The sequence below is a fragment of the Typopeltis vanoorti genome, chromosome 6 (assembly GCF_054136105.1).
Source record: "Typopeltis vanoorti isolate ZY-2024b chromosome 6, IOZ_Tvanoo_1.0, whole genome shotgun sequence".
Taxonomy (NCBI): domain Eukaryota; kingdom Metazoa; phylum Arthropoda; class Arachnida; order Uropygi; family Thelyphonidae; genus Typopeltis; species Typopeltis vanoorti.
The window spans coordinates 161967410-161981608 of record NC_143554.1 but is presented as its reverse complement, the minus strand read 5'-3'; the positions used below and the strand labels follow the sequence as shown (position 1 = coordinate 161981608).

The window sequence follows — 14199 nt, the reverse complement described above, 5'->3', positions numbered from 1 at the left end:
TTTCACATTGTCAGCATCCAGGAATGCATTAGCAGAGCATTTCTCAGGTGGTATGGTCACTTAAACAGGCGAGGAAAGATTAGCAAAACAAGTGTTCTCTGCCAGGTTGGCAGGAAATCGACCCATAGGAAGACCAAGATATAGGTGAATTGATATGGTATGAAGTGCCTTAGATGATAGAAATATAAGCTCTAATAATGTTGGAGTCTTGACAAGTAACATGGAGGAAAACTGTAAATAGGAAGTTAGTAATGATGTAAATTTTTCATGTAGTACTATCATATCCTCTATAGTACTACATGAAAATTTCTGCCATGTACCCTCAAGGTACATGGCAGAAATTTGATGATATATATATATTTGAAAAATTTGAAAACCAGTTTTTGTATAAACCCTACTGTACAATCAGTACTGTAGGGTTTATACAAAATTACTACATATTACTACATACTGTACAAATATACAGTATGTAGTAAAATTATATTAATATTAAAATAATTATGCAAATGAACTTTTTTTTATTAATGTCTTTTTAATATTCTAAACTGCATCTATCTGAAAATTTACACAGATAACAAAATATTTACAAATAAAATTCTCCCACAGTCCACACTGACAAATGCTGCTCTAGTTAACACGTTCGCTGCCAACTACGAGTATACTCATATGATGCTTACCACCGTCAACGAGATTATCGTACTGACCTTGAAGAAGTGAAAATGCTTGGCTTGTGGAGCTAGCAGCAAAACTGTGTATACTCACAGATGGTATATGCTCTGCACAAGCCAACTACGAGGATACTCGTATGACGCTTACCGCCAGCAATGGGATTACCGTTCTGACCGTGAAGAAGTGAAATTGCTCGGCGTACGGGAACAGACTATGCCAAAGTAGCGTGGCAGCGAACATGTTAATACCCATTTCCTTACTGCTAGTTTTTTTTGAAACCACTCAATGCTTTCTAATCACTCTTCTTCAATTCCTTTCAAAGATCAAATGACCATTACAGAAGGGACCCTAGGTCATTAACATGGTCCACCACCTATAGCTGCAAGTTATTAAATCGAAGCCTATTTACTCTATGGTAAGTTCATATGCACGTTGCCTGAAACAACAAAGTTGCTCAAAGAATATACACACAGAACTGCCAATTTCAAAATATTTATTTAGCTAGCTATCTTCACCCGGTCTCTTAAAGAATAACTTCATCCTCCTGCACATCCGGGAGTGTCAGTAGTTTAGTCTATCTTGGACAGACTGGTAGATCAGTTAATACCTGCCTTGAAGAACCCAAAAACTGCATCCGCAATCATCTGTATGGTAAGTTGGAAGTAGCAGACCATGTTCTAGATATTCTACATAGGATTAAATGGAAGGCATCGGTATCAACATAAATGTTGCTATAAATCTGAGACTATTTCTGAAATTAGTATCTGCTATTAAGCACTTCCTCAACAAGTATGGTTGCATTAATATGCCAAAGAGCTGGAAAACAGACCAGATAACATGATTTCTCCAAATTACCTTAAAGATTATCTGGCTAATAGAAGGTGCCAAGTTAACATTAGTTCTGTGCCAGTCTGTCATAATTTGTACTATGAAGATGCCATGGAGAAAACCAGTGAAATATTAGTAAGTTCAATAAATTGATTTTTTCCCCCTCTCTTAGCATTGAATTTCCAAGGTTTGGAACCAAACCTTAGAGATTCAGTGGCAAATCCTTAAATTAAAAATTTAAGGAAATTAAAATTGCTAAATGAAACAATCAGTAACAGCAGTGGTAAAAAAACAACCAACAAGCATGCAATCAGGAATATATATTCATACTTGAAGAAGCCATCAAAAGTCAGCAGGAGTAGATGATATTCGACCAGAAATGCTCAAGTATGGAGGTATAAGTCTTACAGTGGCTGCACTGCACTACATAGTCCAGAAGGCCTGGACAGAGGGACAAATTCCAGATGACTAGAGTAGAGCTCTCGTAGTACCCATATATAAAAAGGAAAATAAAACCGAATGTGAGAATTACAGTTTTTCTCTACGGAGTGTTCCTGGTCAGATTCAGGCCAGTATACTCAAGAAATGGTTGAGAATGATTGTGGAAGAGAAGCTTGGTGAAGAACAAGCTAGATTCAAGCCAAATAGAGGCTGTCAGAATCAGGTCTTCACTTTATGAGAAATAGTTGAGAAATAATGGAAATATAGCAAAGATTTGTATTCAACTTTTGAAGATCTGGAAAAGGCTTATGACAAGGTGCCAAGAGAGAAGCTATTCAATACACTAGTTATATGGTGTCAATGGGGCGTTATATCAAGCAATACTTAGTCTTTGTTTGAGTTGTAAGTCAACAGTTAGAATTGAAGGAAGTACAGGAAGATGGTTTAATGTTAAATCTGGTGTCAGACAAGGATATACATTACCTCCTCTGTTCATCATTATATATATATATGGATCAAATTATGAAGGAAAGTGATATTAAACCTGATATCAAAATTGGAGATATTGATGTCAGCTCTTTGCTTTATGCAGATGATGTTAAATCTGCTACAAGATTTCCTAACTAAATTGAATAACTGTTGTAATAGATATGGTATGATGGTCAACAATAACAAGACAAAGACAATGAAAATATCAAATGAATTTGAATAGAGAACCTAAAGATCAAGTAAAACATTTCAGCTACTTAGGCACAATTTTAATGAAGATGGTATATTAAATATGGGAATAGACAACAGAATCAACAAAGCTGGTATGGTAGGAAGTCAACTAAATAAATGTATATGGAATAAGAGAGAAATTAGTTAAAAAACTGAATTAGCAGTACACAAGACAGTTTACAAACCAATTTTAACTTAAGGATCTGAGATCTTTAGAAGTAAAACACTTGACCAAAGACTGGAGACTGCAGATATGAGAATCCTGAGAAAAATTAGGGATGTGAACAGATGGCATCAATAGCAATATCATATTAAAAACAAGGATATTAGGAAATAATAAGTTTAGTTTAATCCTTTATCCAAGTGTGAGCAAACAAAGTTTGCGCCTGAAAGTATCTTCAGGACTGGGGTAAGGTAGTGCAACACCAGACACTTCGTTGCAAAGATGGAGAAACCTCTCATCACGCCTATATCAATATCTCCCATAATGCAAAGCACATCTCCTTGCGGATATGTGTAATGCTATGCATTAAGGCAAGGGCCACTACCCATACTGGTTTCGACCTTGTACGATGATGCCCTTGGACCAAAGGGCATCATTGATACCAAATGAGTTACACATCTTTCCAATTTTGTATTATGCTAAACACGTATCAGATTCTTTTCAAACAAATTTTATAACAGGGATGGGGTAGGGGAAAGAAGTAGCATGCCAAAAATTGTCAATTCTGTATGGTGGACTATGCTAGAGTTGTGTGGGCCAATCAATCTCTCTTCTTCCATATGAATTTATTCAACTGATTTCCTACCATATCAGCTTTATAGATTCCGTTATCTATTTCCATATTTAATTTACCATCTTCACTAAATAGCATGATAAGTAGCTAAAATGTTTTACTTGTTCCACAGGTTCAATGGTAGCCCATTCACAACACAGTTGACATTTTCAATGCTTCTGCCTATTTTCATCGTCTTTGTCTTATTATTGCTGACCTTCATACCATATCTATTACAACAGTTATTCCATTTAGTCAGGGAATCTTGCAGACTTGTAGCAGATTTATTTAGAAGTATAACATCATCCACATAAAGCAAAGAGCTGACATTAACATCTCAAATTTTGATATCAAGTTAACCTGACATTAAATACCACTTTCCTTCATAACGTGATGCACACAGATAATGAATAACAGTGGGGATAATGTACATCCTTGTCTGACACCAGATTTTACATTAAACCACCTTCCTATTCCTCCTTCAACTCTAACTGCTAACTTACAACTCAAATAAAGACTAAGTATTGCTTGATATAATGCTCCATTGACACCATATAACTGCAGTGTATTGAATAACTTCTCTCTTGGCACCTTGTCATATTCCTTTTCCAGAGAATCAGAGTTAATTGTGTAAGGAGAAGCCATGGACTAAGAAGAGCCACATATGTAATTGATTTATACAAAACCTAATATGCTCCAAAGACACAGTTCAACACCACTTTCTTCTAATTCTCACAGTTAGATAATCAGCATCTAGACCAAGTAACGAATTAAATCCGAAGATGAAAAAACATGTTTGTGTGAGTTTCGCACAAATTCACAGGTGTGCAGTGATGTGCTGTAGCACTATGGACTATGAATTGGTGACTACTTAACTTTCTGAATATTTCTTTGAAAAATGAGCAATAATTACATTCTTGTTAGCTCACTTAGTTCCAACTTTCAGAGTATTATGCTGGTAGTGGTGGAAATAACAATAAAATGGATTTTACACTTCATATATTTATGCAAACAAAATTGAGGTGAACACAATTATGTGAAGAGAAAGGTATTCCTGCCCACAGGGATATTAATAAGGTCAAATACAATATTGTATTGAGGTGCTTAAGGCTCAAAGCTATATAACTGAAAGGAGACCCCATATAGCCTTCAATGCAGAGAACCAACCAGGGCTTCTGACCTAATATACAATCCTCACCTTCTAGTGGTGCACCATGCCAGCTGTCTGCCTGGATACTGAACGAACGAGGATGGGCTGGCAATTTGGGATTTAGCCAACCAAATCTTACCAGCTTAACCCACAAGATTAAATGATGGTACAACGACAGAATTTCATGATGTAAATTTTTCATATAGTACTATCATATCCTGTACACCCCCCTTGAGGGTAAATATCAGGAATTTGATGATGAACACAATATTCTTAAAGAAACTGCACAGGACACCATGATCACTACATAATTCAGTTACATTACTGCCAGCTTCCTATTAACAAATTTCTTCCAAATGAAACTACTATTGCCAATTTTCAACATAACCCCTTGAGGGTAAATATCAGGAATGTGACACTGGAAGATTGTGTGTACATGTTTATTATTTTAAATATGAGCCACACACATACAAGTATCAGATAAAGAAGAGAGGCTGTTTCAGGAAACAGAGATATATAAAATGAAAAAGTGGGAGAAGCAATTTCAGTATGTTCATGTCCAGTGGTGGTACTGTAAATGGGTTGATCACATGGACATGAATGCTTACTTAAATATAAAGAGCTAATAAGCTTTATTTCGGCGATATAAACAATATTTTAAATTAAGGGGATATAAAATCCACATTGTTTCAAAACCGAATAAGAAACTCAAACATTGGAATCAGAGAGTTTCATGCCGAATATAGTAAACTATAAAGTATCGGCGACACTAGCATGAGCTAATGCAAGTGATCCTAGTACGTAGTACTATACCGGACAACTCGTTGCAAAGGTGGGGAAAGTATGAATGCTTATCTTTACAAACATCCAGTCCCTTGTTATTGAATAGAAGGATTCAATATTAGTGGAAATGAGCAGATTGGTGGATGCAGATTCTGTAGTAGCATCCATGAAAGTATGACACAAATGACAATGTGCAGGGAGTGATTCTGATTAGTCAAACCTGCCCTCATTTGGATAGCAGTATTCTAAATCCAAGCAGACTTGAGATTTGTAGCTTGCAGCTAGACAGGTAATGAAAAGTAATGCCTATTGGAGGCCAATGAAACTAAAGTTTGTCTCAGAGGACAGAGTTAAATGGTAGTCCAAGATGAAAGACCTAGACTCGTGCCATGAGCTGTGTATTGCAGTTATAATTTGCCAACAAATTTATTGCAAAGTGAGATCGCAGCAAAAGGTCACCCGTGCATAGGAGAAAGATAGATGATACAATAGAGCTCTGAATGTTAAGAGAGAAATTATGTCTGCTGAAACACATTGAATGACCTGAAAGAAACAAAAGTGACTACTCAATTACAAGGATGACAGACAAAGAATGGCAAAATCATTATGAAGATTTCAGAAAGGAACTTAACCAGTTACCATTCAGGAGCATGAGAGAAAAAATTTTTTTTTTATCAAAACAAGTATTTAATGCCAGAATGGACAACCCATTGGGGGGAAAAAATGCATTTCGGAAGTTAGTGATACAAATCAGTAACTAGATAATGAGGATCCTCACCTAGTGGTGCACCCCTGTTAGGTATCTGCCCGGATACTGAACGAACAAGGATGGGTTGGCAAGTTAAGATTTAGCCGACCAAATTTATTCTTATCGGCTAAAACCAAAATATACACTGATGGCACAACATAACAGAATTTCATGCCGGCTGGGGTGTCTCCCGGTTAAACAAGGGTCCCCCGTTGTTTTCACCAGGGAACCAGCAAAAAATCAGCTACTTGAACAAATCGTAAAACACACCTGAACTCAACAGATGACTGAAACAAAAAGACAAAATCTGGCGAGATCTTTCTGAGCAATAAATACAAAATGTTATATTCAGGCAATGACAATCAAGGAAAAGAAGGAGTAGCCATAGTATTCAACACTAAATAGGAGGTTAATTTTCTTCAATGGCAGCCAATATCAAGTAGAGTGATGTGGGCAAATATCAGAATGGGGAACTGGAATGAGACTTATTTGTGCCTATGGTCCCACAGAATGTTCTACTAAGGTAGAAGTGGAGAAGAGAAAACAACTGACACAATGAAAAAGGAAAAGTAGGTCCTTGTTGGGGATCTAAACAGCAGAGTAAAATATTTTTGGAAAATTTGAAGAAAAGAGCAAAGCTAATAATACTGACAAATACCTGTTGAAGTTCTGCTCAGGACATGGACTGGTTATTACTAACACAATGTCCCAACATAAAAATGTGCAGTGCACAAATTCACATAGAGAGAAGAGGCAAGGAATAAGAAAAGTCTCATTGACTATGTTATTGTTGATAGTGATGTTTTCTCCCCAGTGCATGACACCAGAGTGTACAGAGGATTTGAAATTCATATTTAAAAGAACATATAAGAAAGTTTTAAAGCAAATAAAGGTTGAGCAGTTCTCAGATATGAACTGTAGACTAAAATACACAAACATTATTCAAGAAAAAATGAAAGAGTTTGAGAACAGGAACCAAATCTTGGAGATCCAGTGGCAAGCAGTGAAGTAAACACTGATTGATTCAGCCAGAGGCATGTGATGAAGTTGTCTGCAAAAATCAGAACTCCATAGTGGACACAGGAAGTTAAACAAGTGAAGGACAAGAAGAAAGTAATTAAAAAATTCCTGGCAAATAAGTCAGCTTGGGCTCTTAGAGAATACAGAGACAAATGTAAGAAAGCTAAACACTGTGTAAACTAGCTAAACAAAAGTCATGGGAAGAGTTTGGTAAGAACATAGAATATAAATATCAAGAAGGTGGCAAGATATTCTGGAGGTTGTTGAAGCAGCTTAGAAAAGAGTGCTGTAAAAGCAATTAGAGAATAAAGGTGACATGAAAACTAGAGAAAAAGATATCCTTGAAGTATGGAGTAATTACTTAAAAAAATTTCCTAAATGAAACAAGCAGCGATAGCACAATGGTAAAAAGTACTCAACAGGAATGCAGTCAGGAATACATATCCATACTTGAATTAGAAAAAACCAAAGGCCTGAAATGTGGAAAGGCAGCAAGAGCAGATGATATTTGACCAGAAATGCTCAGGTATGGAGGTATAAGTCTTACAGTGGCTGTACTGCATAGTTCATAGGGACAAATTCTGAATGATTAGAGTAGAGCCCTGATATTACCCATATATATATATATAAAAAAGGAAATAAAACTAAATGAGAGAATTACAGAGGTATTTCTCTACTGAGTGTTCCTGGTAAGATTTACCGCAAGTATACTTGAGAAACAGTTGAGTAGGACTGTGGAAGAAAAGCTTGGTGAAGAACAAACTGGATTCAGGCCAAATAGATTGTCAGGATCAGATCTTCACTTTATGAAAAATAGTTGACAAATCATGGAAATATAGCAAAGATCTGTATTTAAGTTTTGTAGATCTGGAAAAGGCATATGACAAGTTGCCAAGAGAGAAACTGTTCAATACACTACAGTTATATGGTATCAATGGGACATTATATCAAGCAATACTTAGTCTTTATTTGAGTTGTAAGTCAGCAGTTAGAATTGAAGGAAGTACAGGAAGATGGTTTAATGTTAAATCTGGTGGGAGACAAGGATGTACATTATCACCTCTGTTATTCATTATCCATATGGATCACATTATGAAGGAAAGTGGTACTAAACATGATATCAGAATTGGAGATGTTAATGTCAGCTCTTTGCTTTATGCAGACGATGTTATACTTCTAAATAAATCCGCTACAAGTTTGCAAGATTCCTTAACTAAATTGAATAACTGTTGTAATAGATATGGTATGAAGGTCAGCAATAACAAGTCAAACACCATGGAAATATCAACTGCATTGTGAATGGAGAACCTATAGAACAAGTGACACATTTCAGCTACTTAGGCACAATTTTTAGTGAAGATGGTAAATTAAATATGAAAATAGACAACAGAATCAACAAAGCTGGTATTGCAGGAAGTCAACTGAATAAATTTATATGGATTAAAAGAGAAATTAGTCAAAACACTAAATTAGCTGTATACAAGACAGTGTTTAAACTAATTTTAACTAATGGATCTAAGAGCTGGGTCAGAAGTAAAACACTTAACCAAAGACTAGAGACCGCAGATGTGAGAGTCCCGAGAAAGATTAGGGTCATGAACAGATGGCATCAATGGTAATATCATATTAAAAACATAGATATTAGGAGGGAACTTGGCATTGTGTGCATCCTGAGCAAGCTAATCTCAGGTGGTACAGTCACTTAAAAAGAATGGGCGAGGAAAGATTAGCAAAATCAGTGTTCTCTGCCAGGTTGGATGGAAAAAGAGCCAGAGGAAGACCAAGATATATGTGGATTGATATAGTAAAAAGTGCCATAGAAGATAGAAATATAAGATCTGATAATGTTGAAGCCTTGACAGGTAACAGATTGATTTGTAAGAAAATTGTATATAAGAAGTTAGTAATGATGTAAATTTTTCATGTAGTACTATCATATCCTGTACATCCCTTGAGGGTACATGGCAGGAATTTGATGATAATAATGAGGATCTCTATTATTTTACAAACTACTGGGGACAATAGGTCGACAATTTCTTAACTATTTGTCTTAAAGAAAAATTCTGATCCTGACAACCTCTATTTGGCCTGAATCCACTTTGCTCTTTTCTAAGCTTCCCTTCACAATGTATAAGTGTTTTCTGAAAAACACTTGCGTAAATTGTACCAGAAACACTTTGTAGGGAAATTCCTCTGTAATTCTCACATTCATTTGTATTTCCCCTCTTTATAAATGAGTATTATGAGAGCACTACTTCAATCATCTGGAATTCAACTCTGTCTAGGCCTTTTAAATTATGCAATGTAGACAGTGTCAAGAAAAACTGGAACTGAGATGGACAGGAATGGGTCACTTTGATACCAATGATTTCATCATGTATTACTCTGGATAATAAAAACCTTCAAAGAAATGGAGTAGCATCCATAGTTAGAAGAGAATACAGAAAATACATATCGGGTTACAACCTAGTGTCCAATAGAATTATTCTAATCAAAATATAGGCATATCCAGTGAATGTTATGGTGTATGCACACACTACAGATTCAAGTGAAGATGACATAGAAGAATTTTACAGCAGCTTGTAACAAGTAGTATACAGTATTGATAAAACAGATTTTCTCTTGATATTAAGTGACTGGAATGCAAAAGTGGATGAAAAAGAAGGAAAATTTGGAACTGAGGAATGAAGCAGGAGGAAGGCTGGTTGAGAACAGTTGCTTTATTGCAAACGGAATTCAAATCAGACTGTCTTTCAACAACATAAAAGAAGATTGTACACATGGACTTCACCTAATAGAGAATACAGTAATCAGATAGATTATATTGTTGCAAGGAGGTGGAGGAGTGCTACCTAAGCAGCAAAATAACACTATCTGGTGCAGACTGTGGGACAGATCATGAATTATTGATAGCTGAAGTAAAACTGAAATTAAGGGCTAAGAAGAAACAAAAGGACAGTATCAGATTTCATTTAAATCCTATAAATAAAGTATTGAAAGCAGAAGTCAGAAAGAAATGAAAAAGTGTAGAGAAGACAGGAAGAGAATTAAAAGAACTGTGGAAAGAAACAAAATCGTAGAAGCAGCAAAAACTAAATAAAGCAACAAGAAAGAAAGTTTGAAAATGGTTGTCAAAAGAAGCTATTCAAATAGAAGACAAAAGAAGAAAATGAAACTAAGTGCAGAATTCCAAAGACAGGTTAGGGAAAAATAAATGATGTTACAGGGAAGTTTATCCCTAGATTAGGAGTTGTAAAAAGGAATTCAGGAAAATGCCTGATGGAAGAACTGCTGCTTCAGCAGTGAAAAAAAGATGAAAAGAGTATGTAGAGGATTTGTACAAGATAACAATATTGAAGGAGAATTTGAAAGGAGAGAATTTGTCGAGGAACCCATGATAATGAAAAGAAGTGATATCAGCAATGGAACAGCTCCTGGAGATGATGGTGGGTCAGTGAAATTATTGAGAGCAGCTGGGGATGAAGTAATGAATATATAGCCAAACCTGTTGACTGAAATTTGTTAACAGGTTTGAAAGAAAATATACTGGAAATAGATTGGAAAACATCAATTCAAAAACAATCGAATTCCAGAGATTGTGAGAATTATAGAACTACCGCTTTAATTTCACATGCAAGTAAAGTTATGTTGAAAGTGATCCAACAAAGGTAGGCGCCATATGTGAATAGAGAAATGCTGTAAGAACAGGCACACTTTAGGAGCAGTACAGAAACTAGAGACCAAATAGCAAACATGGGATGGATTATGGAAAGAACAAGAATTTCAGAAGGAAGTATTCATCTGTTTTATTGATTATAAGAAAGTTTTTGATTGCATGGATTGTGGATGTAATGAGATCAATGGGAATATCTGAACATCTAATTCTCTTGATAAGAGCTACATGACAACCAGAAGCTTCAGTAAAAACAGTCTTTAGAGAAGCAGTGTTGAAAAATATTACCTTTTTAATATTTATAATGAATATGTTATGAGGATGGCTGATGTAGACAAAGATCCAGCTAAAATTAAGACTGGCAGCAGAAAAATAAATAATTTAAGGCATGTAGATGATGAGCTGGAGTGGTTGATTCTATTGGTTAAGACAGAAAGAAACAAATTTATTTAAGCATCAACAATACAAAAGTGATGGCTTCTGGCAATTTAAATGGATTTATAATAGTCAGAATTGTGAAATCAATAGTATTTCCAATAGCGGTGTATTGATGTGAAAGCCAGATTATTAAGAAGAAAGTGAATCGATTCATCTGAATTATGGGTGTGGAAAAGACTATTAAGAATCCCATGGACTTAAAAAAAAAAAAAAAAAAAAAAAAAGGTTATTAAATCATGTCTTAAATAGGTTTAAGACATGATTTAATAAATTTTTTTTTTTTAATGAGAGCATAGACCTCCTGCAATGAATCCTAATTCAATGAAGGTCAGATGTTAATGTCTACTCCAGCTGACTTTCCACAGTTCAAGCTTTTCTGTTTATACGTATTCCCAATTGCACTCCTGTTGAGTATTTTCTACCATAATGTTGTGACTAATTATTCCCTACATTTCTAAACTTTCACAATAGCCTCCAGAACATTTCGCAATCTTCGTGATATTTTCAATGTTCTTGCCAAAGTATTCTCATGACTTGGGTAAGAAGTTTTAGCTAGTTTTGCAGTGCTCCACTTTGTTACATTTTTCTCTATGTTCTCTAAAAGCACAAACTGATTCACTTGTTAGAAACTGTCAATACACTTTCCTTTGCTTGAATGCATCTTCCTGATTCTGCAATGGATTTCAGATCTTCCTTTCTGGCAAACTTAAGCACATGCCTTTCTTGTGAAATCAATCAATATTTTCATTTGGGTTTGTTTCTTGTTTTCAAACTCTTTCATTTCTTCTTGAATAAAATTTGTGTATTTCAGTCTACAGTTTACCTCTGAAAGCTGATCAACAAATTCATTTCAAAAGTTTAGGAGATAGGATTCTAAGCTGTAAATTACTACAACATAGAATTTCTCGACTGAGCTAAACATTAATCAATTTTAATGTTTAACTCAATTAAAATTTTCAATTTTAATTGAATTTAATAAAAATTATTTAATAAAAATTATTAATAAAAATTGTAGCATTAGGGCAAGTTCTTTTTATGTAGTGTATAAAAGTCAAACTACAGGAAAATCAATATGGTAGTTGATTCCATAATCTTCATGAAACTCCTTGCACAGAAATCCTGCAGCATAGATTAATACACAATCTAAACAGTATGCAAAATCTGTGTTGTAAACAATCCTAATGAAACAAAAATTAAAGTGTACTTACCAACACGACCATGACCATGGCTGACATGACCCCTCAACTTTCTTGTTTTCTTTTTATGAGTGGACTGTTGGAGAAACGTTCTTCATTAGTAATTTTCATCAGAATGAGATAACTTACTTTTCTTTAAATGAGAAATAATCAAAGTAAATTATTTCATTTCCTTCAATTCCAGCAACACTTACAATTATTAACATGATAATTGCCCTTATTACTATGCTTCCTTCAACTAAAAATTAGGCAATATCTATTTATGTAAATATATATATTTACATATATATATATATATTTAGTAATAAAATACACTTCACTCTGAAACTATCAACTTTTCATGCGATTTAATAAGTTCGATTCATACTATGGGCATTTCAAACTGATATCTTTACAATGCTTCTGAAGCCGTTAGATATTTTTAATTGTTGGTACTTCTATAATCACCTATTATTCCCAAGTTGAACAGGCCTCATCCATATCCATTCGATTTCATAAAATTATTTAAATTATGCTTCTTATTCATAATCCCATGTAAAAACAAAATCCGAATAAAATAATTTGATTCTATAGTAATACTGCCAAATGTGTGTCAATCCTAAGACATTATTACAAATTATATATTGATTACTTCAGGTGGATAATACACTTTATTTCATAAAAGTCGAGCACGTGGCGATATTCATTACGTATTCAGACAGTAAGTAGAGAGAAATATTTCTGAATATTTCATTGACATACCCATTCTATCACCAAAGTATCCACGCCACGACACATTAATACCTAGCATTAAGTGATAAACATTCGTACAGAAATATACATATATTCAGTACATCTACATTAACTTATCGATGCACATATTTTACCTATTTTGTCAAACATTAACATCTCACGGCGATGTTATTTGATTTGATAATTTAATATCAGAACATACAATACTCACCATTTTCTCAGCTAATGAAAGAAGAATTACACACAAGAAAGCTTATACACCACCAAGCGGCAAAAAATGTTTATGCGTATCACGTGATAAGTGCATTTTGAAATTAACAGTCAACATTCAATTATTTATTGAAATAAATGGATCAAATAATTTACATAAATGCTATCCGTTAGATAATATCCTTTAGAATATTAATATGTTTGCAATACATCAAGTACAAAATATATCTGAAAATTAACATGGAATGTGTGTATGGCATGTATGCCGGTAGCGTAAACCAGCGCTTCCCAAACTGTGGGCCGCAAGTTTTGTTTAGGTAGGCCGTGAAATAATGAAAACAAATTTAAAATGTTTTAAGACACAGTAGATTTTTTTAATCTTAAATGAAACGTATTTCATTTTTATTATTTATTATTTCTTTTTTGTTCTTTTTTATATTTTAATATGTGAAAAATCCCACATTGGTTTTGGTTAACAAATTTTGCTTCTTGCGTATTTCGGCGATTAATAAATATTAGTAAATATATGCTTATTCATCTAACTTTCGTTTCAAAAGTATTGATAAGCAATACAAAAAAGATTACAAACTAAAATCTTGAATATAAATTATATTGAATATAAATACAATAAATATTATAATAATATATATCTATTACGATTTTTTTTCGATGGGGGGCGTGAAATATTTTAATTTTTCCATAGGGGCCCTTGGCATCCATGAGTTTGGGAAGCACTGATGTAAACTACCAGTAGGAATACCCGAGGCATAAAGACCACATCAACATACAAGGCTTTAGCCTTGCATGCAGGGTAG

The 14199-nt window shown here is 34.4% G+C and overlaps 1 protein-coding gene across 1 annotated transcript in view; it reads right to left on the bottom strand.

Moving 5' to 3' along the window:
- Positions 1-13436, bottom strand: part of RpL27A (ribosomal protein L27A) — a 62859-nt gene extending 49423 nt beyond the window's left edge. The window contains exons 1-2 of the mRNA XM_090393905.1: positions 13386-13436; positions 12455-12518 (exon numbers count right to left, since the gene is read on the bottom strand). Of these exons, the coding sequence (XP_090250031.1) occupies positions 12455-12518; positions 13386-13388 (67 nt within the window). The 5' untranslated portion in view covers positions 13389-13436. The remainder of the gene's footprint in view (positions 1-12454; positions 12519-13385) is intronic.
- Between the last annotated feature and the right edge of the window lie 763 nt (positions 13437-14199).